General features: G+C 48.6%; 11 protein-coding genes across 11 annotated transcripts; 5 read left to right on the top strand and 6 right to left on the bottom strand.

The window, feature by feature from the left end:
* Positions 1–68: 68 nt before the first annotated feature.
* On the bottom strand, positions 69–1,250 carry Bathy01g07220 (L-allo-threonine aldolase; the record flags this gene model as incomplete). Its single annotated transcript, XM_007515276.1, has 1 exon — positions 69–1,250. One exon carries the CDS (start codon positions 1,248–1,250, stop codon positions 69–71), a length of 1,182 nt encoding a protein of 393 aa, XP_007515338.1.
* Positions 1,251–1,389: 139 nt separating this feature from the next.
* Positions 1,390–1,749, top strand: Bathy01g07210 (U6 snRNA-associated Sm-like protein LSm7; the record flags this gene model as incomplete). Its single annotated transcript, XM_007515431.1, has 1 exon — positions 1,390–1,749. One exon carries the CDS (start codon positions 1,390–1,392, stop codon positions 1,747–1,749), a length of 360 nt encoding a protein of 119 aa, XP_007515493.1.
* Positions 1,750–2,217: 468 nt separating this feature from the next.
* On the top strand, positions 2,218–3,735 carry Bathy01g07200 (bifunctional ornithine acetyltransferase/N-acetylglutamate synthase protein; the record flags this gene model as incomplete). The annotated part of the gene is made up of 1 exon (XM_007515494.1): positions 2,218–3,735. One exon carries the CDS (start codon positions 2,218–2,220, stop codon positions 3,733–3,735), a length of 1,518 nt encoding a protein of 505 aa, XP_007515556.1.
* A 90-nt stretch (positions 3,736–3,825) lies between these two features.
* On the bottom strand, positions 3,826–5,340 carry Bathy01g07190 (predicted protein; the record flags this gene model as incomplete). Its single annotated transcript, XM_007515108.1, has 1 exon — positions 3,826–5,340. The coding sequence occupies one exon, from the start codon at positions 5,338–5,340 to the stop codon at positions 3,826–3,828; it is 1,515 nt and encodes a 504-aa protein (XP_007515170.1).
* A 146-nt stretch (positions 5,341–5,486) lies between these two features.
* Positions 5,487–7,118, bottom strand: Bathy01g07180 (predicted protein; the record flags this gene model as incomplete). The annotated part of the gene is made up of 1 exon (XM_007515722.1): positions 5,487–7,118. One exon carries the CDS (start codon positions 7,116–7,118, stop codon positions 5,487–5,489), a length of 1,632 nt encoding a protein of 543 aa, XP_007515784.1.
* Positions 7,119–7,232: 114 nt separating this feature from the next.
* On the top strand, positions 7,233–10,307 carry Bathy01g07170 (ATP-dependent metalloprotease FtsH; the record flags this gene model as incomplete). The annotated part of the gene is made up of 1 exon (XM_007515560.1): positions 7,233–10,307. One exon carries the CDS (start codon positions 7,233–7,235, stop codon positions 10,305–10,307), a length of 3,075 nt encoding a protein of 1,024 aa, XP_007515622.1.
* An 83-nt stretch (positions 10,308–10,390) lies between these two features.
* Positions 10,391–12,334, bottom strand: Bathy01g07160 (predicted protein; the record flags this gene model as incomplete). Its single annotated transcript, XM_007515518.1, has 1 exon — positions 10,391–12,334. The coding sequence occupies one exon, from the start codon at positions 12,332–12,334 to the stop codon at positions 10,391–10,393; it is 1,944 nt and encodes a 647-aa protein (XP_007515580.1).
* Positions 12,335–12,816: 482 nt separating this feature from the next.
* On the bottom strand, positions 12,817–15,750 carry Bathy01g07150 (predicted protein; the record flags this gene model as incomplete). Its single annotated transcript, XM_007515252.1, has 1 exon — positions 12,817–15,750. The coding sequence occupies one exon, from the start codon at positions 15,748–15,750 to the stop codon at positions 12,817–12,819; it is 2,934 nt and encodes a 977-aa protein (XP_007515314.1).
* A 188-nt stretch (positions 15,751–15,938) lies between these two features.
* Positions 15,939–17,741, top strand: Bathy01g07140 (predicted protein; the record flags this gene model as incomplete). Its single annotated transcript, XM_007515468.1, has 1 exon — positions 15,939–17,741. The coding sequence occupies one exon, from the start codon at positions 15,939–15,941 to the stop codon at positions 17,739–17,741; it is 1,803 nt and encodes a 600-aa protein (XP_007515530.1).
* Positions 17,742–17,816: 75 nt separating this feature from the next.
* On the bottom strand, positions 17,817–19,871 carry Bathy01g07130 (mitochondrial carrier protein; the record flags this gene model as incomplete). Its single annotated transcript, XM_007515109.1, has 1 exon — positions 17,817–19,871. The coding sequence occupies one exon, from the start codon at positions 19,869–19,871 to the stop codon at positions 17,817–17,819; it is 2,055 nt and encodes a 684-aa protein (XP_007515171.1).
* Positions 19,872–20,937: 1,066 nt separating this feature from the next.
* On the top strand, positions 20,938–25,296 carry Bathy01g07120 (predicted protein; the record flags this gene model as incomplete). The annotated part of the gene is made up of 1 exon (XM_007515655.1): positions 20,938–25,296. One exon carries the CDS (start codon positions 20,938–20,940, stop codon positions 25,294–25,296), a length of 4,359 nt encoding a protein of 1,452 aa, XP_007515717.1.
* Positions 25,297–25,515: the final 219 nt, after the last annotated feature.

The raw sequence follows: 25,515 nt of genomic DNA, 5'->3' as shown, positions 1-25,515 counted from the left end.
TTATGACAAAAGCTAATTTCATTTCCTATTTTTTATGTACCTCCTAAAAAACGCTCTGTTTTAATACATTAGTTGCCTTCACTTTTTTTGGACTCTGTCTGCTCCCACGCCGCAACTTTGAAGGAACTCACGGCAAAGTCAATCTCGTCCTCGGTGATTTGGTAGTGGAACGCAACACGAACTGAATTTGGGTCGTTGAAAGGATACGGTGCGCCAAACGCAGTCACCAAAACCCCGTACTTCTTTTTCAACCAGGCGACTATATCGTGGATCGTGACGTCCTTCTTCAAACGTTGGAACGAGAGGATGACCAAATTACTCTCAACAGGTCCACACACTTTAATATTTTCGATTTTCTCCACACCTTTTGCAAACAGAAGCGCTAATCGATTGGATTTCGTTACGTTTTGTTCCCACGCGTCTACGCCAACATCCGCGGCGGCGGCGAGAACCCCTACTTGTCGCATGCCGCCTCCCAACGCTTTGCGCAACCTTTTGCACTTTCGTATGAAAGCTTCCGTACCTAATATGACGGAACCTATTGGTGCGCCGACTGCTTTCGACAAGCACACAGAAACTGAATCGCATTTCGCAACGGCGTCTTTTAAGCTAACTTTGTTCTTTATGCAAGCGTTCCATATTCTTGCGCCGTCCATGTGTATTTTCACGCGCTTGTCTTCGTCGCCGCCGTCGGCGTCGCCCTCTCCCTTTTTTGTCGCCGCTTTCACTTTGTCGCAAACTTCGTCCACGTACGATTGCTTTAGTACTCTCCCGCCGCACTTGTTGTGCGTTTGTTCCAAGCACACGACTCGAGTCGTCGGGAAATGATCGTCCTCAACCCGAATAGAGTCTAAAATATGCTCGATGTTCATGGTGCCATCTTGCTCGTTCGGTATTTGTCTCGGGTGTGCTCCTCCTATGGTTGCCCCGGAGCCTTGCTCGTAGAGCGTGATGTGCGACGCAGATCCGCATATGTATTCTGACCCTCTTCTTTCGCAGTGCACGGAGACTGCTATCAAATTTGCCATCGTTCCACTCGGCACAAACACCGCTTTTTCTTTTCCAAACATCATCGCCAAGCGCGCCTCTAAATCCAAAACCAATTCGTCGTCCCCGAAAACGTCGTCGCCGACGCCTTCGTCCACGGAGTCGTACATGGCTTGTCGCATTTCTTTATTAGGTTTCGTGACCGTGTCTGATCGACAGTCGATGACGAGAGCAGACATAACGGAAGGCGTCGTGTCCACCATCTTCTACTACCTTTTCCTAATACGACACAGTAAAAGGTCGCGCTCTGATGAACGCTGCTGTTTTTTATTGACGAAACACAAGAAAAACATCCTCACAACTCACACTTCCTCAAAACACCACCCCCGCATCAAAATAAAAATGGCGACAACTGGAGGTGGGGATACACAACAACAACAACAGAAACAACAACACACGACACCGCAACACAAACAAACCGTTTTGGATTTAGGAAAGTACATCGACAAAGGCGTGCGAGTGAAACTTTCCGGAGGGAGAGAGGTAGAAGGCATTTTAAAAGGATTCGATCAGCTCTTGAATCTCGTTCTCGACGAAACGAAAGAGTATTTACGAGACGTGGACGACCCGTTGAGAATAACGGACGAAACGAGAAACTTAGGATTGATTGTGACCAGAGGGACGAGCGTTATGGTCGTATCGCCGTTAGATGGGTTGAAAGAAATCGAGAACCCGTTCGCGGTAGCCCCCGAAGAGTATTAGAGAGAGAAAAGAGAAGAGAGAGAGAGTAGTTCTTGTTGTAATCACCACCCATTTCTCTGAAATGTTGTTGCTTATTTTTTCTAAAAAACTTTTCTTCAACTTATTTCACACAAACACTCTTCTGTTCTTCGTCACAATGACGATCGCGCGAAGCGAACGCTTTTTGTGGAGTTTCATCGGCCTCGTAGGCGGCTCTGTAGCGTGCGTTCAGACGCAAAGAACGCTTTGGCGATCAACTTCGGAGTTATCGGATTCATTTTTAAGTCCACCTCCACCTTCTCCTTCGTCTTTAAAATCTTCTTTGGGAAACCCTTCTACAACTACGAGAGAAGAAGAGGAAGAAGAAGGATTTGTTTTTGGTAAATTTGCAAAGGCTAAAGCGAAACGTATTTGGAACGAAAGCGTCGATTTTACGTTCAAACCAATCGTAGAGTACCTATCTAGGAAGGGCTATTGAATTCAATGATGATGCACAGCACCTCGACTTCTGTTTCTCTATCTTCTTCTTCTTCTTCTTCTTTTTCTTCTTGGATGAGGAAAGTGACAGTTGAAAAAAGTTGCCTTGTGCCGAGAAACTCTTCTGCGCGTTCTCCCTTTCGTCGTGGCAACATTGGCGTCGGTGTTCAACGATGCGCAACGCCAACGAGAATATATGCCGCTTCAACGACCAAACCGGATTATTCGTCGCCAGATTTTGAGCTCGCGCACGCTCCGATTGAGAAACAACTTTTACCAAACGGTCCGTGGAAAGTCATCCCAAACGCCGGCGTCACCGCGCCGGAAGGGTTTCAAGTTTCAGCCTACAAAGCTGGTTTAAGAAAATCAGGCACTAGAGCAGATTGCGCTTTGATCGTTGCCGACGAATCGTGCTCGTGCGCTGGAGTGTTCACGCTGAATGCCGTGTGTGCAGCGCCGGTGCAGTTTTGTAAAAAACAATTGGAGGTGAAATCGACTTCGAGAGCTATTTTGATCAACGCAGGACAAGCGAACGCGGCGACTGGTGTTCTTGGCGACGAGGATGCCATGACGTGCGCCAAAGCGGTCTCTGACGTCACCGGACTCGATTCTTCGGATGTTTTACTCATGTCAACTGGCGTTATCGGTCGCAGAATTAAAATGGATAAATTTGTACCGGCAATCCAAGCGTTGGGAGAACATCTCGAACGATCCGACGCGGCGTCCATGGCGGCTGCTACATCCATCTGCACGACGGACGTTGTTCGAAAAACGCTCGCCATTGAAGTGGACATCAATGGAACGAAGGTGAAATTCGGAGGCATGTCGAAAGGGAGTGGGATGATTCACCCCAACATGGGCACGATGCTCGCGGTGGTCACCTCGGACGCCAACGTTTCGCCGGATGTTTGGACGAAAATGGTCAAGCGCGTGGGGACAAAAAGTTTTAATCAGATTTCTGTCGACGGCGATACGTCTACAAACGATTCACTCGTTTGTTTTGCTTCCGGTAGAAGTGGCATGAAGCAAATAACCGATGAAAATTCCCCAGAGGCGAAACAGGTTGAGGAAGCGCTCAATGCTATCAACTTGGGTTTGGCTAAAGCAATTGCGTGGGACGGCGAAGGCGCCACGTGCCTTTTTGAAACGAATGTCAAGGGCGCAAAAGATGACGAGGACGCACGCACCATAGCAAGAAGTGTAATTTGCTCGTCTCTTTTGAAAGCGGCTATATTTGGCCACGATCCGAACTGGGGAAGAATTGCCTGTGCGGCGGGCTACGCCAAGACGAAGTCTGCTTTGGATCAAAATCGTCTGAACATAGCAATGGGAGGCATTACGCTGATGAAAGATGGACAACCGGTAGACTTTGACGAAAAAAAAGCGTCGACGTATTTGAAGGAAACGACGTCGAAGCACGGTACCGTAGTTGTTGACATTGAAGTTGGAAATGGAAGCGGCTACGGACAAGCCTGGGGTTGCGATTTGTCTTACGATTACGTCAAGATTAACGCTGAGTATACGACCTAATAGCGCATTGAGAATATAAATATGTACTGGTAGGATGCTGTTTGAATTACATTATAATGATAGCAATAACAATAATAATAGTTCTACTTTTTAAAGCGGATTGACCTCGAGTCCAGGTCGCGCTAACCCTCCTAAGAATGGATCGTCGAACTGAAAGCCTTCCGGTCCTTTCATGAATCTATGTTTACCTTGCAACTTCGCGATTGGCTCCATTGAATCGATGCACACCTTTTGCGCGTTGTTCAAACGAAATTTAGCCGCTTTACAACAAGCCTCGACTTCAGAATCTTCCATAGCTTCGTCCAAAATGACAGCAACGCCTCTTTGAATCGACCATCTCGTCAAAATGGAGTTGATATCTTTCGGGTCACTTTCATCCGCCGCCGAGGAGGCGTCGAGTAAGCGCTGGTGTTCTCTCACTTCTTTCACACCAGCACAAATAGACCCTCGGGAGAGTAGCGCTAATCCCCATCTGCGACACACGCCGACGAGCTTTCTCTGCGAAAGCATCGGGTGCAGCTCGACTTCGTTCACGACAGGTTTGATTTCACACGCTTTCACGAGATTTTCAACTGCCAAAACTGAAAAATTACACACCCCGAGAGATTTCACTTTACCTTTCGACACGAGCGCCTCCATTTGCTTCCACGCGTGTCCGAGAGTCACAGACTTGTCCATTTGCATGGGCCACTCGATGGAGAACAAATCGAGGGACTCTAGACCGAGTTTCGACAACACGGCGTCGCAACTTTCTTCGACTTTCCCCCACTCGTCGCACGCCAACACAGCAGATACGAACAAAGACTCTCGAGGTTTCGACGAAGATGCGATCGCACTCTTCGCCAACTCTAAGTCTTCGCTTTCTTTGGATGACCCGCACCTTACGTGTCTCACGCACTCATACTTCAAACACTTGCTCGCGTTTTTTGGGACGCATCCAAACATAGGCAATCGATATCCGTTTGCTCCACCGCCGAGCGCCACTGACTCTTGCTCGACGCTCGGATCAAATTTGGATTCTTCTGGCGTTTTCAAGTAATAAGGCGTTCCTGGTTTCGGTTTGTTCGGATCTCCAGCTGGCGCAGGTCCGTCCCACACGGCGGTTGGTTTTCTCCCTCCTTGATAAAACTGCTGCCCCGGTGGCGGCAAAAACTGTTGTCCATTTTTTTGCATCTGCTCGATTTGCGCTCGAGTTGGAGGATACGCCGGCAAGGTTGGATTGTATCCATTCACGTACCCGGAGACGGAATATCCACCAGTACTGCTACCGTACCCTCCTCCTCCTCCTCCTCCTCCAGAAGAGTATTGGTGCGTTCCTGGATAGTTTTGTTGTTGTCGCATGGAGCTCGGGCAGGAGGCCCAGGATTTCTGCGCCGACCCATCGGAACCCGAGGCGGTGAAGCCGTTCTTCTTGGAGAAGCGCTCCATGGGTTGACAGCCATCGGAAGCCATTATGTTGCCTTTCTTAGTATCTCTGTTTCGCTCCTGATGAATGCGGTTGCGTGGTGTGTGTGTGTGTACTACTTCTGTAGGATTAAAGAAGTGTCGACGTTGCCTTTGTGAAGATGTGTACGTCACGTTCTTTCCAAAAAATGTCCACGTCATATGGGAAACGAAACAAAACAAACAACAAAAATTTTCGTGAAAACTTATAGTGTGACTTTGTAATGATGAACATAACAACAGTAAAAGTGTGTGATGATAAAAAGAGCGTCCGTCGTCGTCGTGGTTGTATGTGTACAAAGTTTTTACTAGTCGTCGTAATCCACGCTCGCGTCGTTGATCTTGCTCAGGTACATGTCGTAATACTCCCCGGCTTTTTCCAAATCGCCGAGCTCGGTGTACATATCCGCGATGGATCCGACGGCGTCCATGTCGCCCGTGTAATCTTTAATCGCTTTGGAAATATCGAGAACTTCTTCCATGTATTTAATCGCGTCTGAAAGCTCGCCCATCGCTTTTTTCGTAGCGCCAAGACCTCGAACGGCGCGTCGCATTTTGATTTGATCGCCGTTCATTCTCGAAAGCGCCAAAGCTTTTTCAAACGACGATATCGCCTCTTGGTAACTTTTTTCTCTCAAAAGCTGTCTTCCTTTCTTCAAGTTCACTCTCGTCTCGTCATATTCGCTATCATCCACGGAGTCTTCCGGACCGACGGCAAAGTCTGTCTTCTTTCCTCCCTTACTGGCATCATCGCCGTCGTCTTTTATCGCTGCTTCGTCTTTGCTACCCGAGGCCAGTTCTGACATCGAAGCCGACATTGGTGAGTCTACTGGCGTCCCTGCCATTTGCGCCCCGGCGTACCCTAACGACGCACCCATACCTGTTGGATTGCGTTTACTTCTCGCAGTCAGCGACTGGTTAATAGCTCTCAGCTTTTCATTCAACTCGTCCACGATAATCTTCTGTTGTCTCGCTCGAATCCCCGAAGCCGTGGCGCCGATGAGCGCTAAGAGCTCCGTGATCCCAACGATGTCTATTCCAGACGGCGTGACACACAAAGCTTCACCTCTTGCGACGGCATCTCTCGAGTTCGCCTCGATTCTTTCTTGCTGTGCCTTGAACGAGTCAGCTTCAGCGTTCAAGATGTCCACTTTTTTCATCTCTTGTTCTCGCACTCGCGCCAACTCGTCGTTCACCGCGGTAACTTTTTTCATTTCTCCCGCCCTTATCCGATTCTCTTCCGCGATAATTTCTTCTTCCAATTTACGTATTCGCGCATATGATGCTGCTTCCTCTTCTTCTCTTCTCTTCTCCAAATCAGGAGGGAGAAGATTAATCGTCGCCGCATTTGCTACGTTGTTGGTGTTGATATCCTCTCCGAGAAATCCGCCTCCTCCCATCATCACGGAAACGGACACTGCACACACGCTCGCCGCAAATCTTCTCCTCAACAAAGATGAAGAAGGAGATGGTGACGACGACGACGCGCTCTCTTCTTCGTTTTTATCCCCATCTTTGTCCATCAAAGGACGAGCATCATCACGCGCCGTAATGCTGTTGATGTAATCTTCTTCTTTATCCGAAACGACTCTTGGAGGAGGTGGTGCGAAGGTTGACTTCTTTTGCGCGCCGCGCTTTCCTTTTCTCATCGTCGTCGTCGTCTTCGACGAGACAAAAGCCGACGTCGACGCCATCGACGCTACTGTTGATGTCATCGTTATCCTTAATCGTATTTCAATTAAAGTTGTGAGGTGGTGTGAAGGAGGCGTGTGTACAGACACAGACGCAAATATCGAAAACGACGATTTCCTTCTCTTTTTCGAAAGAGAAGATTTCTCTGCGAAACTGTGTGCTAAACCCTGATTCGAGAAGGGAAAAAGAAAAGGAGAAAGTGCTTTCTGTCTGTCCCTCTTCCTCTTCGCGTTTCGGAAACGCTCCATAAAATAAATAGAGTTGTTGTGGTGTGACGGCGGCGCGCGCGCTTTATCTATATTTTACACAGAGTAGTCGTAATAGCAGAGGGAAAGAAATAGACACACGCACGCACAAACATCATGTCGGTATCGTCTCCGATGCTGTTAGGTGGCGTGCCTGCGCTTCCGCTCCGAGGAGAAGCGTCGTCAACTTCGAAGCGTCCTGGAGTTTGGAGCAGCCGTCAAACCTCCTCGTCTTCTCGTTTAAATTCTTCTCCTTTTCCTTCTTCTTTTCCTTCATCATCATCGAAAAGGAGCAGACGAGGAGGAAGAGGACGCGCACGAGTACATGTGAACGCGTTGTTCGGCGGTAAAGGAGGCGACGGTGCCTCGAAAGAGACGTCGACATCATCGTCCGGGACCAAGACAAAGGGAAAGGGATCATTGGCATCGGGGGATAAGAAACAGAAGAAAAAGTCAGCTCCTTCTTCTTCTACTCCTTCTTCGTCTTCGGCGGGCGAAAGCGCGACGAATGCAACTGGAAAGAAGAAAGCATCGTCCTCCTCCACGTCGCCGAAGAAGAGAAGTACGAAAGGGGAAACGATTTTGACCGATCCTTCGTTCGGGGGCGTGCGTTGGTTTCGTAGGCAAAAGAAAAAAGCGTACGAGTATTGGAGAGCGCGATCGGATCGAGGGCACTTGCAAGTAGGCTCTTGGGGTCAAAACGCGAGAATGCCACGGTATCTACCACAGTCTTCCTATATTCCCGGGGACGCGTCCTCGAATCCGTATTTACGAAACCAAAAGAAGCTCTCTATCGAGGACTTGCAGTTTACGCAAATGGGTCGTGCGAAGCTTCAAAAGCACAGGCAATCCATCGCATATTCAAGGTTTTGTTTAGATTTAATCGAGGAAAGAATTGACGAGGTATACGTAGACGTTATCGGTCAAATAGCGAGATATTACGCGGTATACCCGGACGGTAGACTCGCGGTTTGTCAAGTGCCGACGCTAGACAGTCGAGAACTTCGAGACCTTTTCAGAATGCTCGAGATTAATCCCATGCCTTTGAAAGAGGAGAGCACGTTCTCTTTGGAAACTGTGCTTCCAGACGGAAGTTCAGTGGACGCGAAAACAGGTTTTGCGAGCAATTACTTCATTCCCGGCTTTTTGATCTTTGTAATTTGGGGCGCCGTTTTCTACATGACGCGTTTCCAAGAAGATTGGGACGATCGACAAAGATTGTTAGAGATTGATCGTCAAAACGAAGAGCGTGCCGCCATGGAAAAAGAAGACGCGATGCTCATTCGCATCAAAGATTCCATGATTGGGTTAAAAGATAAAGAAGGGAAAGACGCCAAACGGTATAAGGAATTGCAAAAAGAATTTCAGAATCGCCAAGCGGGTTTGATACAAGAGGCGGAAATGAAGAAAGAAAAGCAGATGCGAAAGTTGAGCAAGAAAGCGCGAGAAAGCGAAGAAAGAGGCGAAGCTGGAATTTTCGATCCAAAAGCGAATGCATTTTTAGAGCTAGGTGCGAGAGTCGTAAAAGCGCGAACGAAACAAGGGCAAGAGGAAGCAGTAGAGGAGAAGAAAGATACGGAAGAGAAAAAGAAGAAGAAAAAAGAAGACGGCGATAAAGAAGAAGAGGGAAAAGATTCCAGACGTAAGATGAAGAAAGGGAAACTGAATTCCAAGATGGCCATGCGCGATCACGACAGTAAAGTAGTTCTCTTCGAAGACGTTGCCGGTATCGACCAGGCCAAGGTTGAATTGACTGAAGTCGTCGATTTCTTTTTGAAACCTGAAAAATTTAAAGCGTCGGGAGCGAGAACGCCGAAAGGCGTCTTGTTAACGGGTCCTCCGGGGTGCGGGAAGACGCTTCTCGCCCGTGCCGTCGCCGGTGAAGCTGGCGCCACGTTTTTCTCCATCACTGCTTCCGAGTTTGTCGAGATGTTTGTCGGTGTAGGGGCTGCTCGCGTGAGAGATTTGTTTGCGCAAGCCAAGAGACAAGCGCCGTCGATTATTTTCATCGACGAGCTCGATGCGGTTGGAAGACCTCGAGGTGGAGGTGGTTCAGGGAACGACGAGCGAGATCAAACGTTGAACCAAATGTTGGTCGAGCTCGATGGTTTTGCTACAGATACGCAAGTTGTTGTGATTGCTGCTACGAACAGAGCGGACGTTTTAGATTCTGCGCTCGTCAGAGCCGGTAGATTCGATCGTAAAGTTGTTGTCTCTTTACCAGAGTTTAAAGGAAGAATGGCAATTTTACAAGTTCACTGTAAAGATAAAAAATTAGCGGAAGAAATCGACTGGGTTACGTTATCGGAAGAAATGGACGGATTTTCAGGTGCACAGCTCGCTCAAGTCGTGAATATGGCGTGCTTGCAAGCGGCGAAGGACAATCGAGAGTCGCTCACAAATGCCGATTTTAGAACTGCCTTGGATATAGAAATAATGGGGAAGTTGTTGCCGTTCACCATCGGTCCCGAAAACGAAAAGCGCTTGGCGTTGATTCACTCTGCAGCGGCTATCGCCTACGAAATGCACGTGCCTGACATCGCAAGAGTATCTTTCGTCACAGTCTTGGCGCGCGAATCCAACACCACCGGTCAAGTTTGTTTGCTCTCAGAACCGGACAACGATCGAACGAAAATTTTTACCAAATCGTTTCATCGCCGACTGATGCGAGTAGCTTACTCTGCTGGTTGCTTTGAGGAATTATACTACGGTTTCGATAAAAACTCCAAAGCTTCGGCGGCGTACGATGGGCGAGCTCGTGAACTCGCCATTAGTATGGTTCACGAAGCTGGCATGTCTGACGTGAAAGATTCGTACTTTGCGCTTTCGATCAATTACGATGTGCTCGAATTGTCAACGTTCTTGAAAGATAAAAGAAGAGGTTATCTCCTTTCTAATGTCGATAAAGAGATGTATTCGAAGGCCGAATTTGAAATTCGAGACATTATGCGCCAAAGTCGAAACGAAGCTATGGAGTTTGTAAAAAGACAGAGACCGGCAATCGAGGAACTCGCGCGACGCGTTCTCGCGAGCGAAAAGAAGACGGTTTTGAGTTATGAAATTCGAGAAATCATTGAGAAATTTGGTGTCAAGGAAGACATTGAAACCACCGTGGGGCCGCTGGGAAGCTCGAGAAAACCTATCGCCGAATGGGATTCAGAAGGAATACCGACAAACTTACGATCAAGATAAAAATAGATGTAAATGATTAGAAATTTGATTCACTGCCAGAGCAAAAATATACAAATCCTAAAGTGTAACCGCATACGACCCGCTTATAAAATAACTTCCCTCCCTGGATTGTCGACGTCTCTGTTTGTTGCGTTGAACATATCATCTAGCTCACGGACTCTTTGGTTCGCGCCTTCGATATCGCCGCTTAACCGTAACAAATCAGCCGCGAGTTGCATGAGAGGTTCGTGCGTGGAGACACCATTGGATTCAGCTTCGGAAACAATTTCAAGAGCACGAGAATAGTTACCACAATTCGCCTCAAACGCAGCGTAGCCGTGCCAGAGTTCGGCAAAATTACTGCACGCTTTGCACCCATCGGTAAACAATTCTCTAGCGACGTCGTCGTTGCCGCTTTCTTGCTCGAGAAGCGCCCACGCTTGATACAGAAATCCTGACAAACGTGTCGTCCCGCTTTTTAGTCCGTTTCTAAACATATCTCGCGCTATTTCAGGACCTTGCATGCGTTTTTCCCACTGGCCCCACTGCATCCACGCGGTTGCATCGGATCTATCTTCTTTCACCGCGGCTGCAAATAACGCACGAGTCGCATCTTCCGTTCCAGCTCTTTTTTCGAGCAGCGCCCATAATCTGTTGTGAGTGGATCGTTCCCGTCGGCTCGCTCGGGCGCTCGGTGGAACTCTCTTTTGTTGCATGCACTCGTCGCGTCCTAGGATGAATAACTGTCGCGCGCGTCCCACGTTGCCGTTGATAAACTCAGCGTGCGCCTCAGCAGTGATGCACGGTAAATTAAGAATCCCGTCTTTTCGAGCCCGTGACCCGCGCTCGAAAGCTTCAACAGCTCCTTCGAAATCGAACAAATCGCTTTTGCACATCCCGAGAGCGTGCCAGACGTGCGGGTCAAACATTCCAGCGTCCAACTGATTCCCGAACGATCTTTCACTAAGAACTTCGAGTTTTTCCAACGCTTCTTCTGTTCTATTTTCTCTTCGCAAATACATCGCCTCTGCTAAATAAAGTTTCGACTCTCCAGGACATCTTCTAATACCCTCCGTTATGATATCGTACTCGCGCGATGTTACCGAACGCTTATTACTATCACTCGCATCAAATTTACTCGTAAAAGCCCTCTCACTCAAACTCCAAGACGTATAAGTTTCCGCTCTGCTTGGATTTAATTTTGCCGCCAATCTAAATTTTTCGCTCACACGCTCTTCGAATACCTTTCTAATAGAATCGTTGCTATCACTATTGCTACTCTTACTGCTACCATTTCTACCATTCACGACATCCTTAACCTCGGAATTAGTTTGATTTTGCAGCGTCAACATGCGCTTACTCAATAAGTCTGCCCAATTCGTCAATAAATGTACCGATTCAGACGAGAACGATGAAGATTTCGACGATTCGAGAAGAGCCCATCCTCGCTCGAACAGTTCCTCCGCTTTGTCAAAGTTTCCACACGAAGTTTCAAACATCGCAAATTGCGTGTATCCTGAACTTGAAGCATTGGCGTTTCGCCCGGATTGCTTCTCGATGGATTTCTCGTAATACTTCCTCGCCTGTTTTCTATCTCCGACTCGATTTTCTAAATTTGCCAACGCGTTATACGTTGTAGACCTCGGCGTTATTTCCAAAGATTTCATCAGCAACTTCCTCGCCTTGTCGTAATTACCTCTCTTCTGTTCCATCATACCCCATGCGTGCGGAGCGGCGAAATTCTTCGAGTCTACCGCGCACGCGAGAGCGAATTTTTCGCGAGCGAGTTTATAGTTTCTCTCGCTTTCGAGTAAAACTGCCCACGTCGTCAACGTCCCTGAACTCAAGTTCTTCTCCTCGACGCTCTCGTTGTGTACTTCCAGTGCCTTCAGCGCTTCTTTTATTGCGTTATTATTTTTATTTATGTCGCGTCGCGAGTAGTTTCTCAATTGTTTGACGAGTTCGTTCACTACTTTCCCTTCCTTTGGATGTTGGATAAACAATTCGCGCATTTGTTCCAAAGCCTCTTCTCTGTCTTCGTCGGACATTGACGATTTCGATTTCATCTTCGATTCGCGAAAACGTGTGCTGATATCATCCTCGCCGCGGTCGTCCTTAGACGACCCTAGATTTGACGACGACGAGGAAGGTGACTGTTGTCCAGCGTTGTCGCTTTTGTCGTGTTGCTCGTGAACGACGACGTTTAATCTTTGCGTTCTTCCTCGACGGAGTTGATGTTTATGAGCAGCAGCGTGATGCGAGACGAGCGAAGCACGATCGAAGGATGACGCCGATGATGAAACTGTCACTCCTCCTCGTGATGAGGTGGAAGCAACCGCAATCATCGGCGTTCGTATATCTTCCTTCTTCTCTTTTGTTTTGTTTTATTGTGTTTGTACAATTCGCGTATCCATCTTTTGTTTTTTTGAGGGGAGAAAGAGAGTGATGCACGGACTCTCTCGTGTGTGCGTTTGAGGAGTATCGGCATACACAAAATACAATTGAAGTATTATTGTATTATTCTAATAAATTACTTGACTAATCCTATGACAAAGACGCCGTGCATGGACGAAAACGGCGCGTTAATGTTCAGCACGCCGTTGCTTTCAAAAGCCACGTCGCTGGTATTCTTTTGTGGCGATCTAGGCGGATTTAAGTTTGCTTGTTTCCATGACGCGTTTAATTCGTCATCTCCTAATACGCGCACGCGCTCTACTTCGGTTTCGTCGATAAAAAATGGTACCTTTGATGAAACCGGGTCATATGTGCTCGTCGCGAGGGCGTAACGAGACCACCACAGTTTCTTCCTGTTGCGTCCACTCGGTGACGCGTGCGCGAACGATATGCCGTCGTCGTTGTAATACGCACCTCGCGCTTCGCCTTTCTCGTCCGGGGCGATGGAAATAGTGATTGGATCGTTTCGTTGAGCCTTCGTAGAACGACGCGCGCGTTCCTTTGTGATTAGAATACTACCACCTCTTTGAAACTGCGGAATGTCGCGCATGGTGACTTTCTTCATGAACTCTTTTGGACCAAAGTGCTTTTCGTTCGTATCGACGTCGTACCAAACGCCTTTTGGTAAATATATTTCAATTTGGGAAGCGCCGGCTTCCATGACTGGGTATACGAGCAGCGCGTCGCCGAGCATGAAGCAATCATCTTTGCGAAGGACTCTCGGGTCGTCTGGGAATGCATAAAACAACGGCCGCACGATTGGAGTGCCTAATCGACTGTTTTCATCGAAGAGCGCGTAAAACGTAGGCAACAATCGGTACCGGTTTCGAATGGCCTCGCGAATTAAGTTTGTATTTTCGTCACCAAAAAGCCACGGCTCGCGACGTTTCGTGTCAATGTGCGCGTGTCCACGCATGAAAGGATAGAAAGCACCGAGTTGATACCATCTAACGAGCAATTCAGAATCAGGATTGCCGAAAAAACCACCAATGTCTGCGCCCGAGAATGGTAACCCGGTAAGTCCAAGCGTCAAGACCATCGGAACGGAGACTCTGAGATGTTCCCAATCTGCGGCGTTGTCGCCAGTCCAAATCGGACCTATTCTTTGCGTCCCCGCGAAAAAAGCGCGCGATAAAACAAATGGTCGTTCATTTTGCCTCTTTTCGATACCTTCTGCCGTTGCCATATGATAATACATGCCGAAAACATTGTGCACTTCTCTGTGTTCGACCTCGCCGTGATGGATCAAATCTTTTTGCATTGTAATTTCTGGCCCGTTGAACACGGACGGTTCGTTCATATCGTTCCACACGTATAAATCAGGCGTCGAGCCTTTATACGAGTCCAAGGCAAATTTAGACGCCCACCACGAACGAACGTCCGGGTTTGTGACGTCTAAATACATGGAAGAGCCTGGCCAACACCAGCCGTCGAAATCTGTCGTTTTGTCGTTCTTTTTCACGTAATACTGTTTCGACTCGGCCTCTTTGAATATTGGATACTTGTCATCTTTCTTTACGTGAGGATCTATGATGACAACCATTTTGCGCCCCTTTTCTGCGATATCGTTAATCATGCGTTCCGGCGTTGGGAATTTTGTGCTGTCCCACGTCATGTACCTTTTCCCGTCCGTGTGTTCAATGTCGAGCCAAATGACGTCGTATGGAATGTCGTGCTCATCAAATCCAGCGTCCACTTCCTCCACATCTTGCTCGTCGCGATAGTTCCAGCGACACTGGTGGTATCCGAGAGAAAATAGCGGCGGCAACGCAGTCGTGCCTAGAAAATCGCCGTACATTTTATGAATGCTCGCAAAATCCATTCCTGGAAACAAAAACAAATCGAGCGCACCGGATTCTGCCATCCAATGCGACGTGCGCTCGTCTAACGAACTTTCCTCTTTCACGATATCCACGTACGTTTCTGTCGGATTGTGGAAATACATGCCAGACGATATCGTCTCCCTCGCCTTACCGTCGTCATTCCCGGCTCCATTTACATTTTTACTCCCGTGCGCGAGCAACATCGGGATGGATCCGTACAATCCAAAAGGGGATTCCGATTCGTATTCGAAAACGTCTAAATTGTATAATCTGTACGGTTCTGATTCGTGATGTAGTTTCTGATCCACCTCTTCTTGCGACGACGGTCGTTTAATCGTAGATTTCAAGCTCAAACTCGTCGCGCGTTCCGGTAAACCGTACATGTCCGTCGCGTTCGGGAACGACACGTCGAACGAAATCGCCGTGTTTCCGTACGGTCTCGAATCCGTGTGCGAGTTGAACGTTTCTACCGTGTTGTCTCCTTCTCGAGCGAGACCACTCACATCATCTACCGTCTCAAACGCGAACGTCTCTTCTCGATTGAACGCCATAACTTCAACACCGTCTCGTTCTACGACCACAGCCAGCGGCGTTTCGTGCTCTACGCGAACGCGAACGTTCATCCCGCTGGCAACCATTTTCAACACCGTTTCTGTCTTCCCGCTCTCCGCGTTCTTTTCCATGTTCCTCTCTACCACCCATTTCGTCTGCAACGCCTTCACGGTTTCCTCTGGTACCAAGACATCTTTCGGCACGTACCTCGGGTGTAAGATATCGTCGAACCGGAGTCGCACGGCACCGTTCGCGTACGCATTCAGTTTCATCTCCACCGATGTTTTCATATCATCTAAGAGCACATCGAACGACGCTTCATCTTCGTCTTCTTCTTCCTTTCTATTACTGCGCTCTTGCGACGACGACGACGACGACGACGCTGATGATGATGATGACGATGATGGTACGATCAACTTCCCGATAGAATACGCTTTCGGCGCGGCGTCCCGGTGTCGATTACAAAACGACGACGTTTCGTACGTCTTGAAATCTTGCGCTTTAAACGCTCCCACTTTTACGAGAGAGAAGATGAAGAAGAAGAAGAAGAAGAAGGAAGAGAAGAAGAAGAAAGGAAACGAGGAAAAGGTTCTCGGTCTCGATGCTCTCGTTTTTGTCGTCGTCGTCGAGATCATTCTTCTTTCTTTTGAAGTCTTTTAAGTGTCTCTAGAGTGTGTGGTTCCTCCTTCTGTGAAGTGTTACGACGTAAACTTTTGGACTGTGAAGAGAGAGACTTCTTCTCTTCTTCGTCAGAAAAAACCTCCAAAGGTCTGCTCTCGTCGTACTTTTTTATTGTGTTCACGCACAGAAGAAGATATACGAGATGCCGTCGTCGTCCCAATCGTCGTCGTCTAAACCGCAACCGATTGTTCGACAAGTTGGGTTTACCATCGGCGAAGAAGACGGGAACGCGACGACGAATACAAACACCGGTTTAGGCAGTAAAAAAACAACGCCGTCGTCGTCCTCTGCGGTGATTGGGAGCAGTACGAACGATGTCGTCGCGACGAGTAAAGAAGAGAACGACGACGCCGCGGTGGCATCCATCACGGCCGGGTTTGGAAGCGTCTTAAACGTGTCTTCTTTGCATCAACAAAGTCCAGAGAGGAAGAAGACGAAAGAAGAAAAGCCGGTGCAAGAAAAAGAAGCTGATGGTGCTCCTGCTCCTCCTCCTCCTCCTCCTCTTCCAGAGAGCGATAAAGACGAAGAAAAGAAACGAAAAGCTGAGGAAAAAGAACGCAGACGACAAGAACATCTGGCGAGAATGGCTTCAGAAGGGAAACCGGAACCGAAATTACAAAAAGCGGCGTCGAAAGCAGAACGAAGGGCGCAGCAAGAGGCGCAAAGAGCGGCGAAGGAACAAGAGAAGAGTAGCGGCGGCGCCGCGACGAAGAAGAAGCAAGAGAAGGGTGGTAGCACTACTACTACTACTACTACTAGTAGTAAAGGGGGTAGCGCGCCGAGTGGTAGCGGCGATAAGAGTGCCTCGACAGTAGGAGGTGGTTCCACGGACGAGACGCATCGATCATTCGCGGACGTTCGTACAAAGACGCGCAAAGATTCGCACTTTTGCGAGCGGCATTTCTCGCACCTCAATTTGCATCAAACGTCCACATCAAATAAAATCGACCACGATTTGATCGAGTTTCAGTATCCGTGCGTGGAAAGATTAGCAGAAGCATATCAAACGAGAAAGTGCGTGGGAAGTACGAACAGAGTTCGTCAACTGTTGTTGTGTTTAAAGGAAGTCGTGCAATCGTACTCGCACAAATCTGGGAGCTATTCGCAAGCGTTGTTAGTTTTGATTAACCACGTCATTTCGAGAATTCAAGAGGCTCGACCGATTTCTACGAGCATGGGGAACGCCGTGAAATCGTTAAAAACGCACTTAGCAGTGCTTTCTCAAGGTGAGAAATTGAAAGAAGCCAGAGACGACGCGGAGATGATGACAGTTGAAGCTCAAAAGAAGAAAACGCTCGAACATCTCGAGGATACTTTGAAAGAATACGTCGAAAGAGCGGTCGAGACGATCGTCAAAACACTTTCGACCTATTACGCGGAGAAGCAAGTTCAACACGTGGTGACGTTTGGACATTCTGAATCGGTTGTGAAATCATTAATACGTGCAAAAGAGAGCGGATACGAAAACATGTGCGTCACCATAGTCGACGCCGCGCCGTCGTTTGAGGGACGAAAAACGTTAAATCATCTCCTCGATGCGGACATTTCGTGCGAATATACGCTCATGCACGGCATGGATGTGGTCTTTCAACGCTTCAGTAATAGTAGAGACGGAGCAGACCAATCCATGGTTTGTTGCATTGGCGCGAGCGCCGTCCTCGCGAACGGGAAAATCATGTCTCGAGCCGGATCTGCGAGCTTTTGCAACGCGGCGAAAAGTAGGGGAGTGAAGGTGCTCGTCGCTGCTGAAACGATCAAGTTTCACGAACGGGTCGGTATTGATTCCGTGCTACACAACGATATCCAAGATTTCGTCATCGAACCAGGAATGATTTCGAATTTGCGTAAACTGTGCTTATCGTACGATCTCGTGGAGGATATCGGCGAGATCGTTTGCGAGAAAGGAATTATTGCTCCAGGGAAAGCGGTAAACTTCGTTATTTAGTTTTCAAGTCTTATAATATTTTGCTATATTAATGCGCCTACTAGTTTACAATTCAACGCTGATCTGCTACTTCTACTATTTGTCGTTCTCTTCGTGCCACTGCTTTATTCGAGCTTTCACCATGTCGTTTGTCGTGAAAGATATGGCCACCGCCAGAGGCCCCTTCATCCAATTCATCGTCAATCCTTTGTACAGTCCCGATAATCCCTCCGTTTTGCCTATGTGCACGAGTGCACTTACGACGGAAGATGTTCCATTCACTTGTCCGTGTACTTGTACTCGTCGTCGGACAATATCTAACGGATACGTGCATGTCTGCGCCAATAAACCGGCAAAACCGCCGAATAGTAAACGGCTCGTCACCGGAAGGTCCTCGCGCGAGGAGGACTCGTCCATTTTCACGTCGTCGCCATCTTTTTGTTCATGCTGTTTCATTTTTATCGACGCCGCTTTCAAGGTTTCAAACGTGGCGAACGAAATTCCAGCGTAAGGCATTATTCCTAAAAGCGTAGGCGTTAATCCAGACGCCAATCCGCGAACCCCTCTTTTCTTGATGATATCGACTAAATCTTCAATGGCTGCTTTCTTGTGCGTTTCCGCACCTGCCGCAAATCTCGCGCGCAATAAGTCGAGTGGATACGTCAACGTCGTCGCCGTCGCGCCCGACATCGCACCGGCAACGAATCGCGCAAAGGTCGGCGTTCCCGAACTTTCGTTTCCATCGCTCAGATAGTGCGTCGTTTTTTCTAAATACTTTGGGAAGGCGAAAAAACTCGTCGCCGCGTACGGAATGACTCGAAGCATCTGCACGCCATTCCCACGCCATAATGCAATAACCCCATCCTCTCTGACTATTTTTTTCCCCAACTCAAACGCACTGTTTACTGTAAACTTTCTGTTTGGATCTACTTGGTACATGATTTTTACGCGATCTAAAGGCGCTATGGTCGTTTTCGCGCACGCTCCAGCCGTGGCGCCGGCGATGAGCGCTTCTAAACTCGATATTTGTTTTCTCTCGTCGTACGTCGCCGGTGTTGGCGTGGGGGGCGAGTTTGATAATTCCGCGCGAGCATCGTGAATTATGTTCTGAAATATATCGTTCGCGGTGAATCCCAACGCGCTCGCCAACGGGCCTTTCAACCACGTCAGCGTAACACCTTTGAACAAACCGTTTCGTAAACCTTCCGTTTGATAAATGCGTAATAAGCCTTGCGACACCGAAGAATACATCGGTTTACACCCAGGCGTCCCTGCCGGCGAGGCGGGGTTTTTCGAAACGCCGCCGACTTGTAATCGTCGTCGAACGATGTGTAAAGGATACGTGACGGTTTGCGCAATCATACCGGCGGTTGCGCCGGCGGCTAATTTCCCGGCGATCAACATTCTCGGGTGGTCCTCAAACGCTTGCGGATGCCTTCTAATGCTCAGTTCAAATCTACTCTTTAACGTCTCGTACGCTGCAAACGAGATCCCTCCGTAAGGAACAATCCCCATGAGCGTCGGCGTTATCCCCGTGTACAGCGCTCTCACGCCGCCCCCTGTGGTCACGGCTCTGAACAACACCCTCGAACTTTCTGTTAGAGACCCGCTAAACCGCTTTAAGTGTTTGCTCGACTCAGCACCGTCCACAAACGCAGCACTTCTGGCGTGTAACAAATCGAGAGGGTAGGTCAACGCCGTCGCTGTCGTTCCGGCTAATGCGCCCGCGGTGAAACGCGTAAACACCGTCCCGCTTTGCTGTTCCGTGAAATCCAAATCGTCTTCGTCATACATCGCTTTGATCAAAAACTTGTTGTATATGTTATAGGTCCCAAACGTTGTCGCGGAATACGGCAAGATTCGTGCAATTGCTGGCGTTGCGCCTCGCCATAACGCCGTCACGCCTTCATTTTTCACGATATTTTTTGTCGTCTGCATGCCTTTTTGGAACGTGAAATTCCCTCCATCCGATTGGATTTGAAACAACAGTTTTACTCTATCGATAGGCGCCGTGGAGAATCTCGATAAGGCGCCCGCGCACGCGCCAGCGGCAAACCGTTCCCCCGTCGTCGGTTCTCTTCTCAAAATCTCTTTTCTCTGCTGTACCTCTTCCTCTTTCGGCGGGTTCCTGTGCACTAAACGACGAAACATTTTTTGTTTGTTTGTTCTCTCTTTCTCTCTCTCTCTCTCGGGTCTCTCAAACTCTCAACATCATCATAATCATCATCTTCGTTGTAGTATCGATAGTATTGATAGTATTATTATTATTATCAGGTACAATTATTACATATATATAAAGAATCGCGGTCGACGCGTCCTTTTGTGTTAATGATGCGTGTTAATGCGTGGTGCTCTCTTCTTTCCGGTTGAACGCGCTTTCTCTTTCTCTTTCTCTTAAAATTAGGTATGACAACAGAAAGAGAGTGATGAGAGACCAAAACCACGAATGTACTATTTAGGGTATGAAAATGACGCTCTTGATTTTTTTCTTGGAGACAGACGTTTGTGTGTTTGTTTGTCGTCTTTTTGTACGATTCGTCCTCAAAAGTTGTCTCACGCACACACATCGCGCGCGCGCTACTATCACATCTCTCTGAAAGAGTTTAAAAATACCATCATCGAAGAGAAAGAACTATACTACCACGAATAAAGGTTGTTGTTTGTTGCCACGACCACAGAGTTTTAAAAGAGAAGAGAGAGATTGTCTCCTCCTCAATTTTGAAAGAAAGAAAGAGAAAAAGCCCAAAAAGGGGGAGAGTTGTCGTCAAAAAAGAAGATGAGCGACGAAGGTGGTGGTGGCTCTGCCGCCGCACGCACCCGCTCGAAGGCGCGAGTGATGCAAGAGATGGACGCGAATGCAAATAACACCGCGACTGGTAATAAGCCGCCGAGTTCGGCGCAGACGATGGACAAGATACAATCGAGGTACGTGAAATTCAATCCAGTTTGATAGTTTTTTTGTTTGTACCCCTCTTTCCAACGGACGTTTTTTTCCTCCTTTTTGCGCAAATGTTAATCGTCGTCGTCTGTGTGCGATTGAACACAGAAGACGATATGCGTTCGGATCTTTCTTTGTTTTTTGCGCGTTTGGTGTCTGTGCGCATTAGCTGGGGGGATGGTATCGTCGTCATCATCATCAACACGTCGTGCCTCCTTGCACCCAATTTGACAAAACTAACCAACACCATTCCCCTACAAAAATTTAAAATTCGACAGAATGTCTGCGTTTCGAGCGAAAACTGACAAACAGGGCAGTAAAACCGCATCGCGAGTCTCATCTGCGGTCAAACCGAATTTGCGAGCGTTGAACGATCAAAACTATAACAACGGCGATAACACCGGGACTTTCGTGTTCAACACCGCGGCAAAAGAGCGATCGAAGATTGCAGCTTTGAGCAAGTCGTTGTACGAACCGGAGGATGGCAACGGCGAGAATTACTCGGCGCTCATCGAGAAGTTACTCACGTGGAGACCGACGTCTGACAAAGGTTCCCCGGAGTACATGAAAGAGTTGTTAGGGCACGTTCAATCGCAGAAGAAAACGTTGAAGGCTTTGGTAAAGTTGAGAGAACAATTCGTCGTTGGCGCTGGAAGGATCGAGCGAGACTTGCTCAGAGCAGCGCGCAACGCGGAGAACAACACCGGCTCGATCCCACACACGCAACAAGAGTTGGCTGAAATCCACGCCGAGCGAGAAAAGTTGACGAAAATGCAGAGAGAGTCGCAAGAGCATCTGCTCAAAGTGCAAGAGGCGGAAGAGAAGCTGTCGAAAGCTACGGAAGACTTGGAACAAGAGCGCGCGCGAATTCGCGAAGAAGAGCACAGCGCGGTGATGGCAGCCTTGAACAAAAAGATTGCCATCGCGGAATCGAAAGTCGATGAAGCCATGAGAGCAGAGCAGAAGTTGCAAGAAGAGACGCACAAGTACGAGCAGTTGAAGTCTATGGAGGATTTAGGCGTCGCTGAAGCTTCGCAGAATGTGAAGAAGGCTTTGGATGAAGCGAGTCAAGCGAGAGCGGAGACGCAAGAAGCGAAGCACAATCTGTTCGAGTTGAAAGAAGAGCATGCAAACTTGAAAGGTAGATACGAAAGTTTGAACGAAAAATACGCGGCAGAACGAGACTCGTGGGCGCAAGAAAAGCGGGAGATGGACGCGTCGAGGGAGAAATTGCAAATGATGGTGAACGATATGAACTCGACGACTGATATGATGGAGAAAGAGAAGAATGCTTTGTTGGCGGAGAAGGAAGCGTTGGAGCAGAGTTTACAAAGCGAGATTGACAAGATCATGGCTGAAGCGGCGAAAGAGAAAGAGCTGGCCGTGGAAAATTTGGAACAACAGCTTACGGCAGAAGCGAGGGAGACGTTGGAAAACGAGAAGGCGGCGTGGCAGTTGCAAATGGAGGAGAAGCTCAAGGAGCAGATTGGTGAATCCAAGGATGGTTTTAATCAGCGATTTGAAGATTTGAATCAACGCTTAGCCGAGCAAAAGGAGAAGCACGATCTTATTTGCAAATCTATGCTCAAAGAAGCTGAAGCGACGAGAGCGCAATTGACCGCCGAGCACCAGGCGGCGTTGAAGCAAGCCACGCACGAGGCTGAGTTGGAAATTGCAGCGACAAAAACGGCGCTCGCACACGCCGAGAAGAACAACGAGCAGCTCCAGAACGAAGTCAACAGAGCTCGCGACGCTTTGTCGATGGATCAATCGGAGAGATCCTCGGTGAAGGATATTGCCTCGATGTTGTCGGAACACGCGGACAAGCTGAGCGAGAAATATGCTCGCGAAAAGAAGGAAGCGCTGGTGGAAAAAGAGCGAGAGTTGCAACGAGAACACAAAGCTTCGATGGAAGTGGCACAGGCGAATTTTGCGAAGGAGATGGAATCCGCGAAGGAGAATTTGAGGTCTCAATTGGAGTTGAAGGCGGCGCAGGTGTTAGACTTCAGGTTGGAGGAACAAGCCGCGACGCTTAGAGAGTTATCCGCCGAAGACAAAATGGTCACTCTTCAAGAAACTGAATTGAAACACAAAGAAGACATTGCGAAGTTACGCGCCGAATTCGACGCCGAAGCTGGGAAAAGAGTGCGAGAGGCTCTGGAGAGTTCGAAAGGGCGAAGCAAAGACGCGATGCTCGCCGCGGAGAGAGAGGCAAAGGCACGCTTCGACAAGCAGCTCGAATCTAAGATGGAAGCATTCGAGGCTGAGTTAGAGTCGCAACGAGCCGTGTTAACGAAGGAGTCTTCGATCGCTTTGGAAAATTTGAGGCAGCAGTTACTCAGTGAGGCTGAAGCAGAGCGCGACGCCTTGGAAGCGCAACTTCGAGCGGAGGCGCAGACTTTCATGGAGAGATCGAAACAACAAACTTTGCGTACGCACCGTGCCGAAATGGAAAAGCTCGCCGCCGAATTGGAGAGAAAAGCCGGGGAAGCGAGAGAGACAGCTGTCAGCGAAGCGGTCGAGAACTTGCGCGCAGAGATGGAGGATGAGAAGCAAGCGATTATCGAGGCGACGTTGGCTGAAATGTCCGCAAAGTCTCAAGCCCAGTTAGCGTCTGAAAAGGCAAAGATCCAAGCGGGTGCGGTTGCTCAAAACTCAGCGCAAATCAACGAGTTGAAAGAAGCACTCGAAAACGAGCGCCTCAAGATTGTTGCTCTGGAAGCGGCCGCCGCCGCCGCCGGGAGCATGGCGAGTGCGGTTCCCGCCGCGACTTCCGAGGAGTTGGAAACTGCAAAGGCCAACTGGAAAAAGTACGAAGCCAAAGCAAATTTACTCGAAAATACGATCGCCCAATCCGTTCAGTCTGCCATGCACTCTAAGGAAGAGATGTTTATTCGTGAGAAAGCTGATGCGATTACCAAGTTGACGGTTGAATACGAGATGAAGATTAAGCGCGCGGTGGATGAAGAGCGCGAACGCCTTCACTCAAAGAACGCGATTGATCCATCTGTGAACTCACAAGCAGAGCTGAATTTGCGCGAAGAGTTGTTGCGAGTCCAAGAGGAAAAGAACGCCGCATTGAGAAAGGAGAAGGAAGTCGCAAGACAGCTCGAGGAATCCAAGGCGACGGTGGAGTCCTTGAAGTCGAGAACATCTCAGTCAGATCAAAAGAGCCAAACGTTGTTGGATCTCACGAACCAAGCCGAAAGAGCGAAAGCGGAAGCAAACGCGACGTTGAAACGCGCGCAGAAGATTGAAGAAGAAGCCATGAGAAACGCAGACAGGTTGCAAGAGATGGAGCAACAGTTACTCGAGGCTGAAGAAATTCGACGCGCGATGCACAACCAGATTCAAGAATTACGTGGAAACGTCCGGGTATTCGCGCGCATGCGTCCCCCGTTCGTTGGTGAAGAAGATTACTGCTCGGTCGATGCTTTGGACAAAGATTCAATCGCCGTTACGGTTCCAGAACTTGAACCGAGAGTATTTAATTTCGATCGCGTGTTTGACGCCGCCGCCTCGCAAACGGAAGTTTTCGAGGAAGTCGAGTCTATGATTACGTCGGCGATGGATGGTTACAAAGTGTGCTTGTTCTCTTACGGCCAAACCGGAAGTGGGAAAACGCACACTATGTTAGGTTCCGGAGACGGCGAAGATCGTGGTATAATTCCTCGAGCGGTGAGTGCCATTCTCGAGCGCAAGGAAAAGTTGCTCGAGAAAGGATACGAGTACGAAATCGAAGCATCATACGTAGAAATCTACAACGACCAAATTCGAGATTTATTAGCTGGGCCGAACGCAAAGCACTCCGAGCGACATAACATCGTCACTGCTCCGGAAGGTGGATGTCCAACCGTCGCGGGCGTCGTGAGAGAATACATCGATTCCGTTTCAGCCGCGGCAGCTCTCGTCCGAAAGGCAACTGCTGCGCGCGCCGTTGAAGCGACAGAGATGAACACGCACTCTTCGCGATCGCACACGTTGTTCTTAGTATACATTACTGGCGTTCACATTGCTACAGGAACGCAACTTTCTGGATGTTTGAATCTCGTCGACTTGGCCGGGTCAGAGCGCACGAAGCGTTCGGGCGCCCAAGGCACGCGAATGTCAGAAGCGTGCGCGATAAATAAGTCACTCTCTTGTTTAGGGGACGTCTTTGCGTCCATCGCGAGAGGTGATAAGCACGTGCCGTATAGAAATTCGAAGTTGACGTATCTTTTAGCACCATGTTTGGGAGGCGACGGTAAGACGCTCATGTTTGTAAACGTAGCTCCGGAGGAGGAATCCGCGGAAGAAACCGTGGCGTCTCTGCGATTCGCATCCACGGTAAATGCTGTAGAATTAGGCCACGGTAAACGGGCAAAACGAAACGTCACTTCCATGTGGCCATCGTTTGGTAACTCGCAATTGAGCAAGGAACCGCCCTCTACCAGTCAGCAACGAAGACTGAGCAGCAGAAATCTACCGCCGCCGTCGACTGCGGCGCGAAGACAAAGTAGTGGTAGATTAGGATCGTACGGTGGACAACAAACGGGACAAAAGAGAGGTCGCTCTGCCGCAGAAGAGAATACGACTTCGTATGTAGGAGGGCCTTCGAAGACACCTCGACGAACTCGAGGCGGTCGGCGTTGGGAATAATAAAATAAACGAAAGAAGGACGAGAGAGAGAGGAGGAAGCGCTCTTTCGTCTCGAATATAAAATCATAATAGTGTGTTACAGAACTACTAGCAACAACAACAACTGCGTATCTTATATATCATTTTTAATATCATTTACACGAGACCTTGTACAAATAACTTTATAAATATACATTTTTATTAAAAGCGTCGCGCAGGCGCGTGCGATACTATGACAAG

This window comes from Bathycoccus prasinos (genome assembly GCF_002220235.1).
Source record: "Bathycoccus prasinos genomic : Chromosome_1".
Classification (NCBI taxonomy): domain Eukaryota; kingdom Viridiplantae; phylum Chlorophyta; class Mamiellophyceae; order Mamiellales; family Bathycoccaceae; genus Bathycoccus; species Bathycoccus prasinos.
The sequence above is the reverse complement of the archived record's forward strand: the minus strand, read 5'-3'. Positions and strand labels throughout refer to the sequence as shown.